This window comes from Lepidothrix coronata, unplaced genomic scaffold, assembly GCF_001604755.1.
Source record: "Lepidothrix coronata isolate B3197 unplaced genomic scaffold, Lepidothrix_coronata-1.0 Scaffold100, whole genome shotgun sequence".
NCBI lineage: Eukaryota > Metazoa > Chordata > Aves > Passeriformes > Pipridae > Lepidothrix > Lepidothrix coronata.
The window spans coordinates 329106-355913 of record NW_016690280.1 but is presented as its reverse complement, the minus strand read 5'-3'; the positions used below and the strand labels follow the sequence as shown (position 1 = coordinate 355913).

Below are 26808 nucleotides of genomic sequence, written 5' to 3'. Positions count from 1 at the left end.
GCAGGGCGGGGACGGGGACAGGTCCTGGCGGCGCGGCGGCCCCGCGGGGGTGGTGGCGTGTCCGTGGCGCTGCCCCGCGTGTCCCGCCCGCGCTGCCGCAGCTCCTCCCGCCGCCCAAGGGGGTCCGGCCGGGACCCCGCGGGCGGGCGGGCGGCGGGGCTGCTCCTCTTCCTCGGCTGCTCCGCTCTTCTGCTCCCGGCTCCTCCGCTCCCGGCTCCTCTCCTCCCGCCCGCCGGTGCCGCCCGGGCCGGCGGCTGCTCGGTCCCGCCGCGGACCCCGCGCTCCGCTCTCCCCAGGTAGGCACCTTCCCGGCTGTGCTTTCCGGACCCGGGCTCTGATCCGCTGCCCCGGCGGCGGGGCTGGGCAGTGGGGGCGATCGCTCGCTGCTGGTGGCGGCTCGGGAGGTGCGGTGCCCGCCGGCGGCAGCTCCGCCGCTGCCCGCAGCGTGTTATGGGCCGGGGTTCGCGCTGCCAGGGGCCGGGCTGCGGCGAGGAGAACCGCAGACGACACCCATGGTAATGATGGTGACACCCACGGCACCTGCTCTCGTCCTTCCCGAGCGCCGTTGTGCCCGCGGGGGAGTTCAGAGTCGTTGGTTTCCCTGGGACCGCAGCGCAGGGTGATGTCCCTCCTGGCTGTGTCACCGTTCAGTCCCAGCCGCTCGGCAGAGCCGCAGCTTCCCCCCGAGCGGTGCTCGGGCAGCGCAGAGGGGGTGAGAGAAATTGTCTGTGAACCCTCGGAGATCGCGGTCCTCTTCCAGGGGCTCAGCAGTCCCCACCAAGGGGAATGCGGCTGCTGCTCGTCCTCCAGGTGCACGTCCAGCCCTTCCCTCAGTCCCGCTGCGCTCCCTTCCTCTCAGAGCACACCCTGCTCGCGGTGAGAGTGCAAACCGCGCAGGTGGCTGCGTTCCTCTGCTTTGCTTTGGGTTTGCGTTCATCTCCGGGGCTGGGAGCCGGGATCGCCCGGCTGCCTTCACGCCTGTAAGATGCTCGCTGAAGAGACCCCGGGAACAACGAGGGTCCGACTCGAGCATGATGTTAGAGTGGAAGCATTAGTACTCTTGGCCCGAGGAAAAGTAATTATTTTAATAATTTTGTGACTTTGCAACGTGAAAGAGTAAAGGATGTATCATTACCGTACCCCAGGTACACTTTGTAAAGATGCAAATGATTGTAATTAGTACTCAGATTAGCTTAACTTCAAGGAATACCTGCACTCCCTCCTCGGAGCTTGTATGTATTGAGGTATTTTCAAAAATAAATTCAGCTCCAGACTGCTGTACGAGGGAGTTTCCTTGGGCATCTGAGCTTGGCTGACATCAGTCAGATCACCAGGGTGTAGAAACAGTGGCATGGGAACCTGATTTATGGCTGTTGCATCTGAAGGTCTGTTTTTCCTCTGAAGAGTAAGTTTTGGGGCTTGAAAAGAGGTGCTGGAGTGGCTTTGTTTGAAACTGAAGGCTCAGTCTGTTCCTTTCAGAGGCACTGATAGGGATCGTAAACGTTTGCTGCTTCATTTGTTTTATTGTTGGATCTTGTTTCAGTTCTGAGATGGGAAATCAAGATTTTATTTTCCTTAGCGTGAGAGAAGGAGCTGGGTGTGCTGGTGTGGGAACCCACAGCATCCCATGGCAGCCCCAGTTCCCTGTAATTCTCTTTTCTCCGACATATATTTTATGATTCCTCCCTTTTCTGGTTCAATAACGTGATTTTGTTACTTTCAAAGTAAAAAAGTGAAGCTACTTAGTAGGTGTTTTCAGAGTGTAGATCTGAGAAAATATTCAATGAACAAACAGATGCCCTGGAGAATGCTCCGGGTTGGACACAGTCCAGATCCTGATGCACTGTTACTCCCTCATTTTATTCTTTTAGGGCTTTGTACTTCCAACAAGAAATAAACTTGTATGTCAAAGGGATGTTAGTATCAAAAGCAAGCAAATAAAGGTGCTTTGCATGTAAATGCTTCAGATGTAGGGTGGCTGCTGTACCCTATGGAGAGCATTCAGACTCTCTCAGCTGTCACTGAACTCCACAGAGTGCTACACTCCAGTGTTCCCATACGTGTCAGGGGAGACTGGAAAACTGAAACCTGTGCTGTCTGCTAATGACAGCTGTTCCTTTGCAATGGGAGAGGAAAGCCAGCCACTGCAGCCAGCACCAAGCCAGAAATCAGTTGTGCTCTTTTGTTCATAGCTCATACCTGAAAAAATTTTTGAGGAACTTGTGTGATAACTGCACCTTGATTTTCCATGGAATCTTTTTGATAAAAAAGCCCAGAATGGTATGATTTTGTCCCAAATGAAAGACTTGCATAACAGCTTAAATCAAAAAGTTGACACTTTGAATTTGTTCTTCTATGGCTTTTACCCTTCCACATGACCTCAGCAGTCAAAAGTGCTTTTTGATTTTGTCTAGCCAAGTCACTGTGTCCATTTATTGTGGATATTGCCCTCACTACAATTAGTCATCACTGAAGCTACAAAATATGTGTTGGATAATATAGCAAACACGAGCCAGATCTTTGGGTCTGCTGATCTGTTTCTACCCTTCCCATAGTGGGCAGCAGTCCTGGTCTGGGTTACAAGGTTATGGTGTTACTGGTTTCCCTAATAAACTCCATTGTAATGTGCTTTTTCCCTGACACTCAGTGTTTCCCTCAGAGCAGTGAACCTCTAGTGAGAATTTTGCAAGCTCTAAATGCTTCTTCATCCTGAGTGATGGTGAGTTTTTGCCTCCTGCCCTCTCCAGGATGCACCAGGACATCACTGAGTTCTGCTGGGATTGACCCACAGTAGCACCATCCCAGGGCTGAGTGGAACCAGAGGAGTGGGGAGCACTGAGCCTGGGCTGAGCACACCATGGGGGCAAACACCTCCAGCAAGTCACCACCCTTCAGTGGGAACGAGGATGGTAAGAGCTTTTCCTGTTTGTTCTCTGGGACTGCAGAGTCCTCAGTGCAGACTGTGACTGTGAGGGTTGTGGGCAGTGCCCATCCTGAGGCTGCAAAATGCCTGGGAGCTCTGGGTCAGCAGGGGTGTGTGGAGGTCAGCAGCAGTAGCACCAGCAGCAGCAGTGTGCCCATAGTCCCTGCAGAGCTGTAATCTGTTTTTTGGGGTCCTTTTGCCTCCCCTTGCAGCAGCTGGCTCTGGGAGCAGGACTGTCAGCAGAGCTTTGGTGTTGAGGTGTCCCTGGCACACAAAGGCAGGGACAAAACACTGCTGCTCTGGAGGCTGGGGAGGTTTGTTCTGGAGGTCCCAGCATGTGGAGGACCGGTAGGAAATGTGGTGGGAAGGTGGCTTGAGCAATGAGTGTTCCCATGGGTGTTCCTGGTAGCTGCCCATCCGGGCAGTGCTGCCCACAGGCACGGGGAGGCCGAGCCTGCAGCCTAGGTCAGCTGGAAAAGGAGGGTTGGAAAAGTACTGCTTGGAGCAGTATTGAAGGCCAGGGTCCCTGTGCTGCCAAGATTACAGAGACAGTCATTAAAAGATTGCTCCATAAATATATTTGCTGTTGCATGAGTCAGCTTGCTGACTGCCATATGGGCTTTTACCTAGGTACAACAACAAAATGCATCTGTAGATAAATACAAATACATATTATTAAAAGTAAAATATACAGGGACCTGGATACCCCATCAAGTCTTGTCCAGCGTGCCCCATGGTGCCACTGCAGGTCTGTGGCTGTTTGGCTAAACCAGCTGCGCTTTCCAATTTATTAATGTAACTGCTTGCAAGTTTTCTTTGTTTTTCATATTTTTTCCCAGTTGCTGTATTGCAAAAGAAATCAGTGCTGTAAAGTTTTCCTGGAGATTTTGTTCCTGGTGCATCTCAGTGCTCAGTTTTGGCATCTCTAATGAACAACCACTTGTGCTTGCTCGGGATGATGAGCACTTCTGTTCCTGACAGCCTTCCTCGGGGTGACGTGCCCCGGCTGTGGGATTTTCCCCGAGGTGGCTGGTCTCTGCTGGGTGTCTCTCTGGGTTTGACGTGATTCATGCAGCACTAGCTCCTGCAACAGAAACACAGCAATGCCAGGAAAGGCCCCGTCCTCACCATCTTGGGTGGTTCGGTGTCAGTCTGTTGGGCTTCAGTGGGCTCAGGGCCACCCCTCCACACTGATGCAGCATCCAGACCAGTGCAGTTCTGCTTCCATGGCCCTGCCTAAATTTAAAAAGTGGTAGCACATTTTTTCTCTAATTTGTTGTGTTTTATTATACTGGGGGGGAGAGAAATCAGGCTGAAACAGAGATGTCCTCTATGGAATTTTCCATTATCTTGCAGATCAGTGACCACAGGCTGTATCACCTTAGATGTCACAATCTTGTCCTTACTCTAATTTCAACTTAAATAGTAGTTAAGTAAGAGCTGCTGGGTACAGCAGGAAGCAGCACAGTGTTCCATGGCATGGGCAGGTCCATCCCCCGGGCTGTGGGCAGTGGGGACCAGTCCCACCTCTGTGACTGTGCCACAGGGAGACTTTTCCTTTGGGACCTGTGAGGGTGGGTGGAACAGCACAAGTGGTATGGGTGCTCCAGTGCCAATCCTAATGACTCTTGCATATTTTCCCAAATTGCTGTTGTTATAATTTCACTCTTTTCTGTGGCACCATGATTTTTATTTGAACTTTTTGAAGGGCTTCGTTTGCCTTCAGCTGAAGCAGGGTGACAGTATTATTTTTTCTCTCAGCATTTCCTCTGATAATTGTGGATAATAAGCAAGTGAGCTGAAAAGAAAATGTAATAACCAGACAGAAGGTTCAGGGCTACAAAGTGATCTGACTCCTGGCATAGTCAGGATGAGACCATGTGAAAAGCCAGATTTTTTTTGTGCTGTTCCTGTGCTGAAGGGCGTGGGAAGAATCCAAGGGGGTGGCAGCCTGGTGTTCTCCCCACTAAATTTGGTGGGAAATAAAGCAGAAATAGATAGTAGGTGAGGACAGTGGTGGGTCAGAAGGACACACATCATTCCATGGTCCTTTGCTGGTGCCCTCTCCAGCCCACCAGCAGCTGCTCTGTGTTTAAGTCGCCCTTGGACCGAGCAGAGCATCAGCATCATCCTCTGCCTGGGTCTGCACCACGTCCCACTCTCCAGTACAGAGGGACTGGCCTGATCACTGAGTGGCAGTACTTGTTTTCCTGAGGCTGCAGAGCAGAGGAGGAGAGAGGGAGGGAGAGACTATGATGAAAATGGGGGAAATTGCAGTGAGAAAAGGAAGGGGAGTTGTAACAGACTGTGTGGTGCTGTGTTTGCTGTGCTGGGGTGGGCAACAGGGATGGGGGGACCTGAGCTCCTGAAGCACTGACTTTCCTTGGCAGATGACCCTGGGGGCTTTGGTAGGGTTGATTGGTCTTTGTTAAGGATGTTTTTTGTGGCTGGTTGGGATCTGTACTTTTTAATATAAATATTGTTCCTTGAACCTCAGTTTAGAAATATGATCCCTGCTTACAAAATAGTGTTTCATGATTATACCTCAGTTACTTCTTTATGGCAATTGTATTATCTTCCTTTGCATCTCCTAAACACTGTTTGTCTGAGTTGGCAGAGCACATGAGTTTTTTTTCTCTGAAGGGCAAAAGCTTTGTCTTTTTCTTTGTTTTAGATGCCATCAGGCAGGGAAATGTGGCTTGTCAATTCTGTAGGTGTGATTCAGAATGAACAGCATGTGTTTGGTTCCTGACTTGGACACCACAAACTTCAGTGCCCTTCAGGAGCGAGACTCCGGAATGACTCCCTGTGAAAGCTGGGGATGGTAGGAAGGTTAACCAGAGAAAGGTTAAAATGTGCCTGTACCTAGTTTGAAAGTCTTAAATGAAGTATGCAACTTGGCTTTTTTTACACCCAGCTCAGTTATAGGCCTGTGTTTAAAATGTTAATGAAAACATCAACATTAAATAACAAGGAGGCAGAGGGTGTGAACATGCTCATGAAAGCATTCCTGTAAAGGACAGTAGAGATACAGGGGGTGGACATGCAAAAACTGGCTGCTGGTCTAACTCCTCTGGATTTGCAGCCATTCCAGATGTTAATGCCCAGCTGTTAATGCCATGGTCTGCCCTGCTATGCAGAGCCCCATGTGGGGTCCCAGTGCTGGGGACCAGAGATCCCCCTCTCCCCACAGCTGAGGCTGTGGCATGGCACAGGGCTACTGAAGCTGACCTCTCTCTGCAGCAGGCACCCCTCTCATCTTCCCCTGCAGGTGATAAGCATCTTCGCCCTCCCTTTTTGTTCTGCAGGTACCCTTCTCTCTGATGGTCTCACTGGCAAACAGATCCAGTTAAACTCAGTCATCATCAGCTTGTATTTACTTTGATATTTGCATCTGTTCTGGGTTTGAGAAAGGGCATCTGTGCCTGAAAGCTCGTGTTCCTTCCAAGTGCTGTAGCTGGTCATTTTAAACTTTGCTTTGGTTAGACTGTGCCATCCTACCTGAAAAGGTAATGGCAATGTTTTCATGAGGTATAAGGGTTTCATGGACTAAGCTTTGCATTTGTTCTCAGCAGGAGCAAGATGAGGCTGATACCTCTAACAGGCAGGGCAGGAGGACAAAGTGAGAACATCAGCTTGGGAGTTCTCTGCCTGATCTGCCATTGACAGAGGCTGACCCAGGGAATTTCCCTTTGCAGCTGAGCTGGAGTGAAAAAAATCCCTGTTAAATGCCAAGTTTAAATAACACCCAAATCTCCAAAAGAAACACAGTGTTGCTGGGGTATCCCTCATTTTTCTCAGCTCATATGGAGGAAAAGTAGAAATAATGTGATACCATCAAGTGTTTGCTCAGCCATTTAATACTGAAATGTTTCCTCTTTCTTGCAGTTACCTTCGACCATTTTGAGATTTTGCGAGCTATTGGGAAGGGCAGCTTTGGAAAAGTGAGTGTTTTGGGACCTAATCACTGTGTGGACAGCTGGAGGTGTAACTGGGTGGAAGTGGGTGAACTGGAGGCTTGCATGACAGCACAGAACCAAAGCCCTGCATTGTCAGTGAGCCTTGACCTGAGCTTCAACTCCTGGTAATCAGGAAGGATTCAGAGCTTGATTCCTCATCCATTCTGTAGCCACAAATTATATTACAGGAGATTAAAATGAGAAACTGATCAATCAAATGAACGGAATTTCATTACGTTTCTGAATTAGCATTTCCTAAGATTTCCCAGCAAATCAACACTGAACATCATGATGCATATTCAATAAACATCTACAATCAATATGAAAGCCTGGCAGGTTTTTTAATATGTTAAATATTTCTCTGAGAGACACAGTGTTTGTTATTAAGCATCAAGTTTCGGTCATGCATTTTATTTTTATGCTGTCGTGGAATTTGCCACTTGTATAGGCTGGCAGAAGGTCGTTCGCCTCTTCACATAAAGGCACTCTGATGCCAGAAGTGGGATGTGTCTTGGGTGCAGAGGGCAACAAAAAATCTCAGACAAAGAGATTTATCTGGAGGAAAAAAAAAAAAAGTTGACTGAAACTTGCAAATTCATCCCAACCTCATAAACTGTTGTGTAAACAAATCCGAGCCGCTGGCCTGTTTCGTTGTGCACTCTCACAGGCTCGGAGGCTTGCCTTGAAGTGATGTTTCTTTCTAGATTTGGGGACATATAAGAAAAGTTACAATCCAAAGCCCAGTATCCCTCAAACAAAGCCCAGGATTCACTGTGAGCTGAGTGACACTTCCCAGGAAGGCGAGGATCAGGTGCTGCTCCCCGTGACTGAACTGTAGTTCTGTGGTGGAGGGGGCTCTCCCCAGCAGTAACTAGTGTGGGAGGGATGGACATGACCATGATTAGTGAGTGATATTAAATGAAATGTTGACTTCTGTGCCATTCCCTATCTCCCATCTTGTGGTGATAAATTCATTCTGCTCACCTTCCCCACAAAATTTCTCTTCAGGTGAAAACTAGGCAAGAAATTCCTGGGCAAGGTCCGTTGTTGCAGCATCAGTGCACAGGGTTGTGCCTTGGCAGTGTGGACTCTGCCAAAGCCACTGGAGAACACTCGTGTCATTGGGTTTTACCAGCCCAGATTAGCTGACAAATCATCCCTGATTTATCCCCTGATTTGCTCTCCTAGGTGTGCGTGGTGCAAAAGACTGACACCAAGAAGATGTACGCCATGAAATACATGAACAAACAGAAGTGCGTGGAGCGTAATGAAGTCAGAAATGTTTTCAAGGAGCTGCAGATTATGCAGGGCCTGGAACACCCCTTCTTGGTTAATTTATGGTAAGAGGTGGTTCCTTGGCTCACTGTTCCAGTCAGCACAGTCAGTTACAGACACCTTTGAGACCAGACCCCCCTCATCTGCTGCAAGCCTGTCCTGGGACCAGCTGGTGTGTTCTGCTCACCAGGGCTCTGGTTTCAGGGGAATCCTGTTTAATGAAACAAGAAGTTATCTATTTCCCTTGTCCCCCCAGACAGCACAAGAAAGTTTATTCATGTGTCCCCTTGCAGTGCCCCCCAGGCAGATATTGCCCATCACCATAACCTGTAGATGGCCCACCACCATAACCTGTAGTGCCCCCCAGGCAGATATTGCCCACCACCTGTATTTAATGGTGGGTTTGCAGCAACAACAGCTCCCAGCAGCAGCACAGGATCGATGGCCAAGCAGGGCTCTTTGCAGGGTGTCCCTTGGCACTGCGTTCTTCTTAATTTTATTAGGACACCAGTAACATTCCAAGTGGTGTGAGCTCATATACCATGTGATAAAGTGGCTAATATCCTGTAGGTATAGGAGTCCTTTGGGGTGGTAGATAATTACATTTATGGGAAATTGGATTTAATTTTAGAATAAGATAGAACTTATCGATACTAAACACAAGAAACGAGGCTAAAACACATAGAAGATCACAAATCTTTGAATTACTGTTCCTTTTTGAAATCCCCTGTAACCTGGGTGCTGTTTGGTGAACCCTTGGGATTTTGCTGCAGCTGCCATTCCGTGTTGTTCTGAGTGGGGTATGAGTGGGAAAGGTGCAGCCACACCTCCCAGGTCATATCTCCATACTTTGCTTTCCTACTTGAACACACAGTTCCAGCCAAAGCTCACTCAGCAGCTGAGAACTGACCAGCGTGTGCACATGTACAGATCTGTAGGGAGCAAACCATGCAAGTGTCCCTGTTCTTGCCATGCCTTCCCTGGCCTCAGAATGCCTTTACCATTCCTGTGGCTTTCCTGCACTCCGAGTGATACACAGACTATAAGCTTTGAGTGGCTTGTGGTGTGGTTTGTGGTGCTGTTCATCCCATCAAGCAGTCGGTGTGTTGGTAAGGAAAAATCCATGAGGAAAGGGCTCATAGCTGGTAGTCTGCCTCTCTCAGAGGGACACTGGGTAAACACTCCATCAAATAAGGTCACTTACAGAGGACTGGCAGAGAGCAGCTGCACCCCTGTTGTGCTGAGCACGTGGGTTCATGGACAGGCTGCTGCTGGGAGAGCTGGCACCCGACAGCGAGACCGGAGGGTCTGGGCAGGGCTGTGCTGGGCCAGGGCTCCTCCGTGTTGCTCCTGTGGTCACTTCCCACAGGTGCTCAGAGAAGGCAGAACGTCCTTCTGGAGTTGTTCAAACAGTCTGCTCTGACTCTGTTATGGATCTGAGGCTAAATTATTGTCATCACAAGTGTGACCAAAGGATTTTAGTCACAGTGGGAAACAGAGCATGGGAAGGTCATGAAATTATTGTTTCTCAAGTGAAAAAGTTCCGAGAAATGATGAGTATTCCCAGAAGTACCACATGTCACTTTATGATCTGTTGTTTTTCAGTGCTGCCATCCCTGAACCATGTGTGTGCTCTTTCAGGTACTCCTTCCAGGATGAAGAGGATATGTTCATGGTTGTTGACCTGCTGCTTGGAGGGGACCTGCGCTACCACCTCCAACAAAACGTGCGGTTCCAAGAGGGCACAGTGAAACTCTTCATCTGCGAGCTGGTGCTGGCCCTCGACTACCTGCAGAGCAGGCACATCATCCACAGGTCAGCTGGGACCTCAGGAGGGCTGCACGGGGGGAAGGCTTGTTCCTCTTTGATGTGAAATGACAAATAGAAGCTTAAATACTAAACAAAATATTCTCCCACGTACGTTTGCTTTCATGTGAAACACAAGGTTTCCCCAAGAAAAGCATTTCATATACAGCAGAGAGCATCTGATTTCTCCCTCTGGGGTAGCTGTGAAAAAGCATATTCTGCTGATTCTGCAAAAAGCTGTCTCTAATAGGTTTAATTAGCTGTAGCTCATTAATATTTGTCGTGGTTCAGGGAGGGTGGCTGTCAGCACTCACAACTCCCCTGTGTTCACACTTGGAGGTGCCTCCCTTTGTCCCCCTCTCTGTACCCCACCAAAATATGAGGAATGGGTCCAAACACAGCTTTTTTCCTCTGTGAGGTAAATTCCTTTCTAGGATTTGGCTACCAAGATTTCTAATGGACAGTGAAAAAATGTGTGTGAGCTCTTGCCACACCTTTGAAGACTTGCAGAAAAGCAGAGGAGGAAGAGCTTTCCCCTGGCTGGGAAGCAGGGTTTGGCTGTGGAGGGATGGACATGCAGCTCTCTCCTGCTGGTGTCATGGGCAGCACAACCCTGGGCACCCACGGGTTTGACCAAGTAGCTGCTGTCAGGGAGGATGAGCAGGGAGGGACTATGAGGGTCAATAAAGGCAGGGAGAAGGTCACCTCAATTATAAATATCACTTCAGAGGAGTGTTCTTGTGCAGTGCAAGAATTAAGCATGGCACAGAGTGTAAAACTGAAATGGTCCTGGTTGTTGTTGGGGAAGGCACACACTGGGGAGGGGCTGGGGAGGATGAACTCCTGTTCCTGTCCACAGTGTCTGGCTGCCATACCTGGGGTGTGACGGAGGAACAACCCCTCACCTACCCCCACAGCCATGAGACCCCAGAGTGGTTCTGCTCTGCTTGGGTTGGGGCCAGACCCTGGGAACAATTCCCACCTTCTCAGGGGTCTCCTCTTTTGTACTGCTTATTTTGTGCCAAACCTGCCTGGATCTCTGCCCCAATGTGAATGTGAAGCTGCAGGTGAGGCTGCAGTGTGCACTTTGTGCAGCTGCATGTGTTTAAGGTGAATCAAGAACAACAAAACATGTATGGCAGGCTGTAAAATTTGGAAGTTATTTAATTAACACTGTAATGAAAGTTGTTTAATTAACACTGTAACCCAGTGGGACAATATTAGATAGATAAAGTGACTCAACTGAGTCAATTACACTGCAACAGCTGTAATTGGGAACATCAGGAGACAGGGAAGCAGTGGCTTCGTGTGGCTGAACAAAGCTGTGCAGAGACAGCAAACCCAGGCTGGAATTATTTCACACCTAGATGTAAAAGAATAGGAAATATTAATATATTAATATATTTTAGTTTAGGAAATGGTATAACCAGTTTATAAAAAAGAAATACACAAATAAACAGTAGTCAGCATTATCCCTGGTCATCCTTTGCATCCTGAGAATGATCTTACCGTGCTGGTGTAATTCCAGAGGCTGTATGACAAACTGAGGGAAATCAGAAAAAGCCACATTAGAAATTAAAAATTAATAATTAAAAAAATAATTGGAAACAGTTCTGCTGTGCTTATGGGGAGAACCAGCCACTTACCTGGCACAGCCCCATGCTCTGCTCATGATGCCTGTTCCTGTGTTTACCTGTGTGATGGGGATGGCACCAGGAAGGTAGTTGGTGTTTATAATCCACTGGAAGTAGTTTGGGTGACAGGAGGCCAGAGAGCTGTAAGCTATTACATGAAAATTAGGTATATTGTGTTTTCCTGATTCCAGGTGGCTCGGTGAACTCAAACTGTATCTTAGGGATAGAATTTTCAAAGATAAAATCCTAAACCTGCTCATTTCTTCCCTTGGAACCCCTGGGCCTTGTGGGGAGCAGCAGCTAGCACAGGGTCACTGTAGCTGTTGCCTGCCCTGTGGCTGGGACCTTCTCCCTGGGGCACTGAATGGCATCAGCTGGGCAGGCACTCAATGGGGGCCGGTGTAATGAGCTCATTAAAGACAGGTAATAGCTTGTAAAGTCACTCAGGTGGACACAATGGGTGTATCAGTGTCTCAGGTGTGCATTTCCTCCCTTTGGTGAAAGCGTTGCTATAGGTATTATTTTGTGGGTTTTTTTTACTCAGGAACAAAACCTGTGGAGAACACGCTTGTTTCTAGACCAAAGATGTTAAAATAATTTAATTTGTACTGAGTGAATGGGGAACCATTCTCAACACAGTATTGAAACAGATTGAGAAGTAACAGGAGGAAAATGGTAAAAAGAAGCTTTAACTTAACTGTGGGTGGACTCACCTGAGTGCTGCTCACCCAAACCCCTGCAGCCTTCACAGCCCTGGCTCTGTACCCACTGCTGCTGTTTGATTAGTCACTGTCTCATCCCTAAATCAAACAGGAACATCAGAACTGAGAAGCCTTGAGGCTCTGAGGGCACGGTGTCTCTGCCAGTGTGTCCCAGAGCCTGGGCTTTCCTGAAGTGCCTGCAGCCGTGTTTCCTGTCACTTCTCTAGGCTAATGGCTGTCTCTGCTTCTCTGCTTTTTTTTTCAGAGACATCAAGCCCGACAACATTTTACTGGACGAGCACGGTAAGTGCCGGGTGCTTTGTTGTCACGTGTATGTGTAAAAGCAGAGGCAGAGACAGGAGACCCAGGCTGCAGTCTCGGTGCTCACTGGTGTCTTCATTTAGTGTTGCTGTCTTTCCCTCAGCCCAGCTGGGAGTGGCACCATCCCATCCTTTTGTGCTTCACTTGCTTTTTGAGTGGCAGTGTCTCATACCTCTGGGCACTGGGCACCCTGTAATGCTGCTTTTAGGGTTGCCTCAGTGTTTAACCAACAACTCTTTTGGCTGACTGACCTGATGATGACCCTACAAGGCACTGGCAGGGACCCCACATTGGTGCTGCTCAGGGTCAGCTGCTGATTTTAACACTTTCTTGGCTCTTGCTTAAAACTTACTCAAAATGGATTGTTTGAAGAGTAATGCTCATGTCACTGCAGGGTTTGTGCAGTGTGTGTTCACAAACAGAATGAATTATGGTGCAACAGATAATCCTTATTCAGGTATTTTCCTTTTCCTTGAGCATTTGGTATTGGGAGGGAGCTCCAAAGGGGATTTGGGGCTGAGTATGTTATAGATGTTGCTATCAGTTTTTCAGTAATGTTTCTCAGCAAAACCCTTGACTATATTCTTGCATGACTCTGTAGTCACATTTTTTTCCCCAGCAAACCTCTCACAGTGAAGAGTTGTCTGATTTTAATAGCTTGTAAATCATTAGAGAAACACTTTGTCATCTCATATTTTTTGAAAAATCCGTGTAACTGACTTGTTGTGAGAAATCTTAATTAGCAGCTACAGCAAGGTGCTTGAAGAGAAAAAGTCAGTGCAGGGAAGAGGGATATCTGAATTTATCACTTCAGATGCTGCATCTCCCAAGGGAGGCATCACCTGGCTCTGCATGACCATGTGTGTGCCCAGGGTTGCCTGGCAGCACCGAGCCCAGGCTCGATCTGTTTGCATACGACCTCTAAGTTCAGAGCACTGGCTGATTATTTATTTAGGAGCTGGAAGCAAAGCAGCTTTGCCTCCAGGGGCTGGAGCCTCTGTCCTGCCTCACTTGGTCCTTCTCTGGCTGTTATCCCATGCTCAGACCGTGGAGAACATTGACCTCACTGATGTGCTGGGGATCTGCTCTGCCAGCACTGCTGGGGCTCCCCGTGCAGGGCTGTCTTTGGTCTGCCCTCGCTGGCAGTCACTCCCCAGAACCTCTGAGCCCCTCAGTCTGGGGTGACACAGTCCCCCAAGAGGAGCTGGGATCTCTGTGGCCATGGGAACGTAGGTCAGTGCTCCTCAAAGAGGGGAAAAAAATGGACAAAAAACTCTGCTCATCTCTGCAGTTGCATTCAGCCCAGAAGGATGCAACCTGCAAACTTCTATAATGACACTGCAATTCAGGAGGAGTTTTGAGCCTGCTCCCTGTTCACCGCGATGTTTCACCTGTGTTTTGCAGAGGTTTCAGGTTTTTTCTGGGGACATACCCTTGACTCCAGTGTCCTTCTCTCTGTGACTTGTAGTATTCCTTTTCTTCATCCATGGCAGCGAAGGTCCTCTGAGGCATACAGAAAGCTTTGGTCACACACAGAGTTCAATTTTTTCTTGTCCCCAGAGTAGCTGTTATTGTAGCTGCATGTTTATCTATATTTAGCCTAGAAGATCGTGGTTGTTTTTCAGTATCTCCTTTCCTGTGGTGCAGAGCTGCAGCTCCCCATTCTCTTTCCTCTCCCATCACCATCCCACTTTCACAACTGGGATCACAAAATAGATGCAATTAGCTGACATTAATTTTTTTGTGATATTCTTGACTGGGACCAGTTCCCCAAGAATATGAAGTACCTGAAGACCTTCAGCAATCAAACTTCAGTCTTTCATTTTTTAGATTCCTTTTGCCCCCTAACTCTGCCCTTTGGCCCATCTCCCATGGGCTGTGTCATGGTTTGACACAGCTGTAAAGTTCCTTTACAGCTTTGATTCCTTCACGTTTCAGATTTAAGTTTGGAAAGGCCTCCCGCTCTGTTACAGACCCCAGCACCCTTTTTGTGGGTGTTAATGGCCAAGGAGGCTATAGGAGCCCTCGTGCACATCACCTGATCTTGGTGCAGGAGGCTGGGTTCAGTTTTTAATGCCTTTCATTATGCCACATGTTGGTCGAAACGTGTTGTCCTGACACTGTCATGGACCTGACACACACCTCACACTTTGGCCTCTGTCACCCTGGTTGGTGACATATCAATTTCAGACAAGGAATTATAAAGTGGAATATCAGGCAAATAACTTTCTGTGCAATGAAAGAGCCATTGTTCAACATCAGAGATTAGGATCAGGTCCTCCAGGGAAAAAATCCCCAGCAGATGACACCTCCAGCAGTCATTCCAAGCACAAAGTGATTTCCTCCTTTAAAGACACTTCTATCAATTTGGCTCAGTGACAGCACAGCTCACCTGGGAATGAACGGATATAACAGATGGCAATTTCTGGGAATTGTGGCTAATTCATCAGGAGTTTTTGACCAGGTCATTTGTCTAATAAAATTGAAGAAAGGCTCAGTTTTATCTCTGGTAAAACAGAGGTTTTTTGCAAGAGCCCTGTAATGGCTGTGCTCAGGATCCTTTCTTGTACTGCTGCCGGAAGGTTCTCTAGGGCAGTGCTTCAGTGGGTGAGTTATGCCAGTGCAGGCATGGCATGTTTGCTCCCTCATCTCAGGTGAGAAAGTTAGGGCACAGCCTGTCCAAGAGCCTCCACGATCCACAGCTCCTGGGGACTCTAATTTCGTATCCTTTAAAATGTTTTCTTAGTTGAATCTGCAGAAGCCTTGTATTTTTTGCACAAAAGATGTTCTAGAAAGGTGAAGGAATTATGAAGTAACAGAAGTGCTGAATGCAATAAGAAAATTGTTTGCCTTAAGGCAAACCCAAGGATTGGTCTGGCAGTGCCAGTTTCAGGCTTGGGGAAGGAGCCATGTGGTGCCCAAGAGCAGCTCTGGCTGTGCTGGTTCAGAACTGCCTGCAATTAGAGATGCTGAGAATGAGGAAAACACAAGCCTTAAGGTTCGACCCTAAAGCTCAGCAGCAACCCCCAGTACATCCCTCGTGGGCCCCAGTAGCTCCCACCCTGGTCTGTAACACTGCCATAACTGTTCAGCCTCGTCACACTGCCCTGAGCCCCTTCCTTAGCCTCACTGGCTGGATTTGGTCATTTCTCAAGTGGGCTAGTTTATAAAACTTGTGATTTGTTTGAAGTGAATAATTTAAAAGATGGATCCAGAGGAAGGCATGTTTGTGCTTGGAATATCAAATTCCTAATAAGCCTTTATGATTCATATTTATGAAAACAGCTCCCCGCAAAGTAGAATGAGAGCTGGAGTTGAAAGGAAAAACAGCACAAGGATGCAGGGGATGTATCCAGACAGGGCAGTTGGATGTCATTCTTTCTCCAAAGTGCTCCCCAGTGATGTGATGCTGCTCTTTAGTGGGCAGGCTGGGGGGGTGAGTGCCTGTGGATGGTGTGAACAGCAGGGAGGAACACGTGCTCCGTAGGTCTGTTGGGAACTGTGTGAGGGGAGAGTGCCAATGCCTGGTTTGTGCTCTTGCAGCAGTGCCACAACTCACCAGGACATGGGCGTGATACAGGGGTTTCAGGTGAAATCACAAGTTCTGCTTTTACTCTCCACATTTCCCCAGCTAGATCAGGTATTTGCAGCAGGCAACTTGTATCACTGCTCTCAGAACAGATATATAGGCACAGTTGTAAATATTTACCTAAATGCTCACAGTATCCAGACAAGAAAACAGGAGTTCATTGCCACAGCATCAACTTCCAGACCTATAGAGGTGATGTTATTCTGCTTTAACTGTGAACTAGAGCAGCAGTGGATTTCTAGCTGTTTGAAGTTAATGACTGAGGAAGGTGTTGTCACAGCATCTCTATCAGCAAAAGCCACTTTACTTCGATCTCTGTGGTTAGAGAAAACAGCAGCAATCCAGCTCCCCTCTGTTACTGCCGAGGGGGCAATAAGGCTGCAAAACACAGGAAACAGAACAGCTGATGTGTTGATAATGAGCTCACCTTTGTCAGGGGTGAGCAGCCTCAGTGCCTGAGGAGGAGATGAAGGAGGTGGGGAAGCGGAGCCTGCCTGTGTTTGATCCGGAGAATTGGGCTGAACTAACCCACGAGTTTTAGAGAGATTCTCTTCAGTGCAGCCAGCCAGGTCTGATCACCTGTATGTCCATGTGGGGCTGCTCTGCTCCCTGACAGTGAATGGGGAATAATAGAGTGCCTAAAAAAACCAAAAAAGACAAGTAAAAGCACAGGTAGGAGCTAGGTGAGAGCATTGCCTTTCTGATCCCCCTGTGGATCACATCCACCTCTTTTATTTCCTTTTCGATTCAAAGGCAGCAGTTGTGCATATTACAGCCGTGGCAGCAGAGCCCATTCCTGCCCCAAGGGGGTTTCATGATGTTTGGATTTCTGTGCAAGGCTGTTTTGCTGGCTGCCAAAGGTGCTTGGTTCCACACTGGAGGCAAATGGAGGGAGTGCTTAGTACCTGGAACACCAAATGGAAAGCAACTAGAAAGCCAAACATCAGGGATTTTTTTTTTTTTTTTACTTTTTATTTTTTAAAACATAGTGGAATTTTTTCTGTGAGAAAAGTTCAGTTCTCTTCCCCTCAAATTTATGAAGACTCAAAACAATCATCGCTAAATTACTTCTTGGAGAACTCCCATTTTTTTGCTCCCCAAAGGGAAAATAAGGGGATATTTGAAGTAATAAGACACAACTGCAAGCAGCCTGCAAGCTGAAATATTTTCTATCAATTCTCCCACCAGAATATTTTTTTTTGCTGGAAGCTACTTTCCATGGAGTATTTTACTTCATGTTTCTGATTCAGAGCTGTTTCTCTTGTGAGACTAAAGCCAATCCTGTTACATGTTAACCTCTCTCTTTCAGGACACGTGCACATCACCGATTTCAACATCGCCACGATGCTGACGAAGGAGATCCACGTCACCACCATCGCTGGCACAAAGCCCTACATGGGTGAGAACCAATGCCAGTTAAACCTTCTTGAATTACCATTTTATGGTGGGACGCGGGTGAAGTCCTTCTTGATGGGGGTTTGGACTCTTTTCTTCCTTGTCTGTGCCAAAATATACATGCTGGTTTGAAATAAGGAGCACCCCGGAGAGGGGCTGCGGGGCAGGGACAGGGAATGCCTCAGTGCAGCTGGGGAACGTGCACTGTACCCCTCTGCAAATCCTAAATGCAGATGGACTCGAGTACACTGCAAACGTGGATTTTAGTGCCATGATGCCACATTGTACAGCATGGGTTTGATTAAAAACTAAGATGGTTGCACCCCTGAGATCCCTGAGCATTTTACAAGCAGCAGTCATGCTGTGTAGTGATGAAGTGCTCCTGCTACCCTCGAGAAGGGAAAATGAAGCACAAAGGTTTGTATTTGGTCCCTTAGTACATCAGCACAAGTCTTATGCAGCTGCATCACTAGCAATAATTTGAATTTTTATATAAAATGGCTGCTTTAAAAACTAGCGTCACTCCATGTTCAGGCCAAGTGAGTGGCTGTAAAGAAGCATTGCTCCTTGTTTTGTTGGTTTTAGATCAGTTCTTGCCTCCCAGCTTGTACAAAAATTTTGAAGTATTTTTTTTTCCTTACTCTCAAAAGGGAAATTTATTGGCTAAGAAAGAACATTTCAGTCGGTGCCTCCCCCCCGGCTCCCCATTAAAAGCTGTGGCTCTCAGGCTTCCTTCAGTTAAAATTTGTTTTTCCCTGCCAAGGGTGCAGTTGGCACCACGTCTGCATTTACGCTGCATATTAATGTTCCCAGAGAGCTGCTTTCATTGATGGTTGAGACTGGATGTGGGCTCTGCCAGATTGAACTGCTTTAAATATGAACAAAGAGATGAGTGGGATGGGAGCAGCTTCCCAATGTGCAGATCTGCCCGAGCGCTGCTGGGGCACAGAGGCTTCCTGGAGCCTGTTTACTATGGATGATGGGCAACTGCTCTGTCAGTAAAAGGAATTCGTTCCTTTTGGGCTTTGGGGGCAGAGAAGCACTGAGAGGTTCATGTGCAGGGGCCTGTGGGGCTGCTGGGTGCTGCTGACGCAGGAGCACGGCAGCAAAGGAGGGGCGTGGGTCAGGCACTCTGTGTTGCTCATTGCCACTTGGGATTGCAGCAAGGCAAACTTTCTTCTCCCTGTATTTCACAGCACCTGAAATGTTTAACTCCACAAAACCCACTGGCTACTCCTTTGCCGTGGACTGGTGGTCACTGGGAGTCACTGCCTACGAGCTGCTCAGGACCCGGGTACGTGTGGGGCTCCCGGCCCAGCGGGCTCTGTCCTTGGGACACTGTTGGGAATGTTAATGCTTTGTAGCAGGCATGAGAGGACCAAGCCAAAGTCAAGATTTTAGAGGTTATTACAGCATAGGAAGCAGAGACTACATGTCCACCACGGCTCCTGTGATGGCCAAGAGCTCAGAGAAGCTGCTGCAATACAGAACATCCTGTAGTGGTGGTTCCCCGCTGCAGCTCAGGGCCTCTGGGTTGGCATAAGCAGGACAAGGCAAACAAGCAACAGCTCCTGAGGTTTGGGCTGCAATGTCCTTTACCTGGAGCTCCCATCCTGCAAGGGAAAAAAGGAAACTTGAAAGAAAATCTCAGTGCTGTTGTAATCAGACTGAGCAGCTGGAGCAAATGATGGATAAAGCCCAATCCCTGCCTGTGCCATCAGAGCTCTGCTGCTGATACAGATAAGACATAGATAAGATTGGGGGCCTTGTAGACAGACAAATACATCAGTGTTTTGGAAGTATTGTGTAAAAAAAGTGGGACAACATTGTAAAAATTACACTCTTTGAAACAAAAGGAGAATGTAATTTCAAGTAGAATGTTTAAAATCTTGTGAGGCTCTGAAACTTCTTTCAGTATGAGTATGCAAAACATGTTTTTAAAAACTCTATCATCAGTCTTTGCAGAATGCCTAAAAAAATGTTTTGACTAAGAGATTTTTCAGATGAATCTGTGTGTCTCAAATTGTGAGGGATCATGTTAGCAGACATGGAGGGGATGTGGCTGCCTGACCTCTTGGGTAACTGAAGCCACATCCCTGTAAACATCTTAATGTAATATTTGAGCTTTCCATTTATAATGCTAAATGAATGTCAGGACTGTGCATCACATTGATTTTAGAGTCGATGGCACTTTTTCCAAGGGCAGGAGCAGAGATGCCTTTGCATGCTCACACCTGATGGCACAGCCGTGGTGAGATGGTGGCACCTGGGTGGCTGCTGCGTGGGGAAGTGAAGGGAGGCCTTGAGGTCCATCTAGTGTCGGCACGCGTCAAGCACACTGCACCTGATCTGATCTCACTGTTTATAGCCACTGTTTTTTAAATGTGTCTTTAACGCCCCCCCTCCTCCCTCCGACATAAGGTAAAAATCTGGTAATCAAAACTTTCCAAATGAAAACAGCCCACCATCGTAAGGTGTCTCTCCTGGTAAGGCAGCAGTATTGTTGTAGCTGGGAGATAAGCAGGGAGGTGACTCCAGCCATGCACTGCAGGTCGATGCCGGTGGAGTCCCTGTCCCCAGTGCTCTGCTGTGCCATGTGCTCCTCTGCAATGGCTCACCCGTCCCAGTGCTATGACACCTGGTCACGGGGCAGAAGGGACAGTCATCCTGCAGCCTGACACCCACCTGGGGCTGGTTACCCTTCCTGGGTCATCCTTTTCTGAGCTAATTTGATCAGTGGGAGAAATCCAGCTCCTTTTCACTGGCATTGTCCCCAGCACGAGTGAAGAATTGGAAACCGGCAGGTTTTACAGGGAATATCAGGAATGCTCTAACCACAGCACTGTGTGTCAGTCTTGTAAGATACAAACACTGATAAGGCTAAGCAAACCCATGCTGGTTTTAACTCTGACTTCTGGGCTTTGCTCCTGCCTGTCCTGCTGTTAAATGTCCAGTTATTAGCATAGATCTTGCTGACATTTTGTTTATTTCAACTGAGCCGCGGTCACACAGAGAGAAATGTCCCACGGGAGTCTGGGGACTGGACAGAGAGACTGTGAGACGCTCTAAACAGATTTCCCAAGGAGTCCTGGAAAAAAAGCAGATAAATTCAGGTGCTTTCCTTGTGGCGTTTCCCACAGAGGCCGTATCACATTCGCTCCAACACTTCCACGAACGAAATCGCCCACGTGTTCAGGACAGCCAAGGTGATGTACCCCGCCGCCTGGTCCCCGGACATGGTGTCGTTGATCAAGAAGGTGAGGTGGCCGCGGGGCGGGCGAGGGGCCGGGGTGTGCCAGTGCTCCTGCCACTCGCAGTGCACGGGGAGGGGAGTCCTTGCAAACAGTGTCCAGGCTGGTGTCAGTGACATTTGGGTGGCACCGTGTAATAAATGCCAGCGTTTGGTGCTCAGCTGCAGGAGGTGGATGGCAGCGAGCAGTGCTGTGTCCCAGGCTGGCACACGTGGCGGCTGCTGCTGCACCTCCTCTGAGGACACGGTAGCCTTCGCTTCCAGAGTGTCCTCCAGCGCTCTGGAATGACCTAGGTTAGAAGCAGATATTGATATATGTGTCAGTAAGTTTAGCAAAAAAAATTATATTTTTTTAATCCTCAAAAAATCGTTTGTTCCAAGTTGGAAAATATTTGCAGGAAGTACTGATGCTGTTGAAATCCTTTGATGTCACGTGGTTTATGCACCACTGCAATTTTATTTCAATAGAGCTTCCTATGCTGTAATAACCCCTAAAATCTTGAATTGCTTCAAAATCATTACTGGAATAATTTTGAAGCTGAAATCCCATCTGAAGCGAAGCCACAGCTTCAGTAGCTTGACAGTGTCAGATGCTGTCTGCACACAGCGGCAGCAAAGCTGAGCACTGACCCCTGCAAAGCAGCACTGGAAGCACATTTTCAGAAAGCATGTAAATGGTTTTCTAATTTTCAAATAAGTGTAGGCAGTAAAGTAGTACTTAATGAAGCTTTCATCTATTTTTTTTTCCAAATAGTATGTGTAAGTATTCTGTCATTTCTAATGAAATACTCTGAAACATTTTTATGAAAAGAGGCCATCAATTCTTTGCTGAGACAGAATCACAGCCTATTTTCCAGGAAGAAAACTGAAGAATATTTCCATTTGCTTAAAATTCAATGAAGCCAATATTTCATTGAGCCTAACAGTAATACAGGGATATTTACTGCAGATGTCCTCTGTGTTTCTATGCTGAAAGTTTTTCCCTGGAACCACGGCATGCTGCAAGCCATGGAGGCTCCCTTGTGAATAAATAATGCAATGTCACAATTATTTAAATTGCCCAGTGCCCCTTTGCATTTGCTTTAACAGCCAGATGTATTATATATGAGGCCGACTGCGGCTCCTTCCTGGCTCAACCATCCCCTGTGGAGTTTTGTATTTATTAACGTCTGAGGCAGATGTTTGTCATTGCAGAGCCACAGTGCTGGCGCTGGGCTGGAGCCCAGGGGGACCTGGGTGGTGGGGACATTGCTGTGTGCCCAGCTGCACATCAGCATGAGGAGGGCTGGGGGGGGTCACTGTGTCCACACCCTCCCTGGAGGGTTTGGATCATCTGTTTTTCCTGCTGCATTTTTGGTCTGCATGTTCTCAGGAGTTTATGCAAAGTATAAGCCTTGAACAGAGACAAACTTCAGTCCTCTCCTTCCACGCAAGTAATTCCTACAGCAATGTTAAAAAATGCTGAAAATAAGCAGTGTGAAGGCATGGCTTTCACACTGGAATAAGAATATTCCATTAGTAGAGTGAGAAAACGGGGTGTTTTACTGATACGGTGTTAAATGCAGAACACAAAGGCCTGAGTTTAACTCCCCGTTCCAAATGGTTATTCTTAACCTTGGACAGATTGTTTAATGCCACTGTACTGCCTCAATGCCCGCTTCTTCAATGCGGATAAAAGTCATTCATAAAAATAGGAATTAATGGAGTTAAAGCTTGTGAGCCTGTCGCATACCCTGGTGAAGGGACTGTGAGCCAGAGCAGCAGAGAGGCACCGGTCCAAGTGCCAGTGTTGATGCAGTGTCCCTTGTCCCTTGCAGTACCACTTGTCCTCAGCCCCACTCCACGGAGCGTGTGCCCCGTGGGGTGGTCTCATCTCTTCCCTTTAACTCTCCCTGCAGTTGCTCGAGCTGAATCCCGAGAAACGTTTTTCTCAGCTGAAGGACATCCAGGCCTTCCCGTATCTGTCTGACGTGAACTGGGATGCTGTTCTCCAGAAAAGGATAATGCCAGAATTCATTCCCACGGTAAGGCTGTTTGGGTGTAAATGTTCCCGATGTGTCTGAGCGTCACACCTGGCACTGGGACATGGGACGTTCTGACAAACTTCCACTGGAGCATCAGGTGTCACAAGGGGAAAAGGAAGACCAGGGCAGGGCTGCCACTTCCCTGTGGGTGTAATGAAGAGTAATGGGGGATGACTGCAGTGTGGGTGCCCCAAAACTGATCTGCTCTGTTTACGGTGTCCCTGGAATTTTTGGGTGCAGAACTGGTGTTACAGGCTCTGGGCTGTGGGTCCATGTGGGATGGAACATGTGGGCAGTGCCTGTGAGCCATGCTCTGGACAATGCTGCTCCCAACATCCAAACACCCAGTGCACCAGAATGGGCTCAGCAGCAGCCTGGGGATCACCCATCATCTTATGGGAACTGTTTCCTCCTGTAATGCCTGCCCTAACAAGCTCATTGTTCACAGTAAATAGCACATACACTAGATTAGTGTTTCTGAGCCTTTTTTAATTGGATTAAAACAGCACACAAGTAACATTATAATTATGTAGAACAGTCTGAGTGCTGCTGTGTGTGGTTTTCAGCCACGTAGAAGTTGGGGTAAACTGTGAATATTTGTTAACTACATGTATTTCCCCCCCTGTGGGTGTGATTCTGTATTGCTTTAAGACCAGTTCTGCAGGCTGCTGTGGTACTCTAAGGAGGCACATCCCAGCCAGGACACCGTCCTCATCCTCATTGCCACTCTGAAGCCACCAAAGGGCAGAGTAGAAGCAGGAGCACAAAAAGAGCCACTGTCACACCTTGAATATGCCCTCTGGCTGAAGGGACTGACAAAGTATGGCAGGAGTACAGCAGTTGCTCTGGCTGCATGTGCAGCTGTAATTAGTACATCTTTTTACAAAATTCAGCTCTCAGGCACAGTCCAGTTTATAAGAGACTTCTCAAGACAGGCTCTGACCACTTATGGTTGCCTCTCTCTCTCCCCTCCAGAAAGGCAGACTAAACTGTGACCCAACCTTTGAACTGGAAGAAATGATTCTGGAATCCAAACCTCTTCACAAAAAAAAAAAGCGCTTGGCTAAGAAGGAGAAAGGCACCAGCAAAAGCAATTCCTCCCAGGTGAGAGCAAGCAGGTACAACCATGTGGTCAAGGATGTCTCTCATTTTCCACGGAAGATGATTGCCATCTAGCAAGACCACAGCAAACTGGTTGAACAGAACATTTTTTTTCCCTCGTGACCAACTTTATTCCTAAAACTCTCCCACGTCTTCCCTGTGGTGGAAGGCAGAATGTTTATGCACTGGCTTAGTGTGAGAGGAGAGCCTTAATGCCATTCTCTCCACTGCAGGGCTAAAGATGCTCTGTGCCTAAAGATATTGCTGTGCCTCCTTGAAATTGCCCTTGCAATGTCTTTCTGTGTCAGCTGTGAATTTATTTCCCATCTCTTTTATTTTTCCATTCCAATGTGAAAGGCCAGCCACATCCAGAAGCACCTGGAGATGCTCCAGAGGGACTTCATTGTTTTTAACAGAGAAAAGTAAGTTCTGATTCAGAGGCAGAAAAAGAGGCTCTGGCCCTTGCCAAAGCCTTTTACAGGTTTGGGGGGCCCAGGGCTGAGGGAGGGTCTAAAGCTGGGGGGGTTTAGGGCTGGCGGGGGGCTTGGGGCTATGGGGCCCCAGTTTTGAGGGGACATAGAGGACCAGGGAGTGGGGTGCTCCCAGGCAGCTGCATTGCTGCAGGGTCTTGGCTCTGCCTGGGCCCCCCCCCCCACAGCTCAGCTGTCCTTCTCTGTCCCCCAGGGTGAGACACCACGACAGCATCCAGGAGACCACACCACTGACAAAAAGCGGAGGCATGTACAGGGAGGACAACCAGAACAACAACCTCTGAGAGCAGCACGGCCCCTGCAGGAGATCTCCCCGTGGGGCTGGGGCTTGCCCACCCACACATCATCACCATGTCGGACCGTGGACTCATCCTCTGCTGCCAGGACCCTGCCAGTAGCCCAGGGCACCAGGGGGAGTTGGGGCACCCACCCCCTCAGCCTACCACCCACAGCCAGAGGGTCCTGGGTGTGGGGGGAGAGGCTGTGGGTGCTGCCTTGCAATTGTCCACAGTCAGTTAGACTCAGATCCTATTATGCTGCCTTTCCTGATGGCAGGAACGTGACCATGTGACGATGGATGAGACAGTATCCACCCTTCCAGCTTGGCTGGCCGGTGCCACAGCCCTTGGTGCGCTCTGTGCTCAGAGATGCCACCACCATGTCAGCTGCAGTGCTGGGGCCACAACAGCACAGTGGGTGAGGGCTCTGCAGAGGTTGGGACTCCGACATGGATGGGCTGCTCAAGGGGGAAGAGGCAATTCCCAGGTGCAGGGTCTCCACCAGTGCATAGTGGCAAAAGTGACCTTTGCTTACAGACAGCTCCTGTGAACACCCTGTGAGGGTGGGCATGGGGGGCTGGAAGTGGCAACGAGGTCCTTCCTTAGCTGGGAAGAGGCAGTAAAGGTTTCCTGTCCCTTTCCCTATCCACATACTCAGCAGGGCTGGCAGGGCCTGAGTGTGCAGACAGATGTGACACCAAGAGGTAACAACCAGGCACTGACAAATCCAGATGCTTTTCCAGCATGAAAAATGCCTGAAAAATCCATTCACCATCATGGTAAACTGCTGCCACCAGAGGGAAACTTTAATGTGTATTTTTAATCTCTCTACCATTGAAATCACACTCGATTTAAGCAGGGACTGTTTGCAGGAATGGCCATACTGCTGGTGTGGTCTTGGCCAAGATTGAGATTGGCCAAGGTGTTTTTACTGCAGTAATGCTGGGAATGATGCTATTATTTAAATGCTTTGGCAGGCCTGATGTTTCCCCTCCTTCTTTGACATTTTTCCCATTCCCAGCAATATAGTGAATATGTGATGAACTCTTTGCCTCCTATTTACCCAAAGGGACACATCCTGTCTGGATGGAATTAGTTCAGCAGTAAGTAGGTAGTGAAGCCCTCAAAGTAGGGTCATTGCCAGGGGAAAGTCACCATGTCCTGCTCAGTCACAGCACACTCTGACTCGTGTCGCTGTGTTCTTGCCCTCCTCTTCCCCAACCATCCTGTCTTTTAACCAATAGGATTTCTGAGCGGGATGGGGGCTCCGTGTCTCTCTGCCTTTTGACTTGCCATTCCCAGGAAGGCTATCCAGAGTACCTCCAGTGTTTTCCATTGGTCCTCTGCTCTCTGCCCAGTCCTACAGGGGGTCTGGCACAAGGCCTGGTCAGGATGGACTCTGTCAACAGCTGTCCCTGTACCCTGCACAGCACATCACTATTGCTGCCTTGCTCTGCTGCAGGTAGGGGTCCACACACCATAAGTGTGTTTATCTGGAGTCCCAGACAAGGAAACCAGCCCTGCTCCTCCTGGGGAAAAAATCTGCTGCTACAGAAATACCTCTATACTGGCTGGTCAAAAAACCCAAACCAACTTAAGTACTTAAATGGTAAGAACATCGCATCTTTAGAAATTCCCCAAAGATTTCTACAACCATCTCTCCCTTCCCCTCTTCTACTGTAAACAGAGGCACAGTCTCAGCTTAATCACTACCAGGCAACAGGGAAAATTCTTTAATTACTTGATAGCAGCACTTTACAAAGCTTGTAAGCATGAAAAGCCTTCCCTGCCCCTGGCACAACTATTCTGGCCTGGCCCCTTAAGGACTGCTGCATGGACAGCTTGTTCTGCCTGACTTGCAGGCATGTAAAAATAAGTATTTCAAGGTCAAATACTAAAGAAGGAAAAAAAAAAGTGTATTTGTTTAGCACAGCCTAAACTGACCTTTAATTTTTGAAATCTTTAAAAAGCTATCACTTTTTTTTTTCTGCATGCTTTCCAAGCTTTAGAGGGCAGTGCCTCTCAGTCTGACAGACACTGCTGGATGGAAGGGGAGCATTT

General features: G+C 48.2%; 1 protein-coding gene across 1 annotated transcript; it reads left to right on the top strand.

Annotated features, from left to right (window-relative positions):
- The first annotated feature begins 242 nt into the window (after window positions 1-242).
- Window positions 243-26610, top strand: STK32A (serine/threonine kinase 32A). Its single transcript, XM_017822881.1, has 13 exons — window positions 243-296; window positions 2748-2909; window positions 6812-6867; window positions 8071-8222; window positions 9799-9972; window positions 12564-12601; window positions 17518-17607; window positions 18800-18897; window positions 20744-20860; window positions 22752-22877; window positions 23853-23981; window positions 24336-24400; window positions 24663-26610. The coding sequence occupies exons 2-13, from the start codon at window positions 2858-2860 to the stop codon at window positions 24751-24753; spliced, it is 1188 nt and encodes a 395-aa protein (XP_017678370.1). The 5' UTR covers window positions 243-296; window positions 2748-2857; the 3' UTR covers window positions 24754-26610.
- The last annotated feature ends 198 nt before the right edge of the window (window positions 26611-26808 follow it).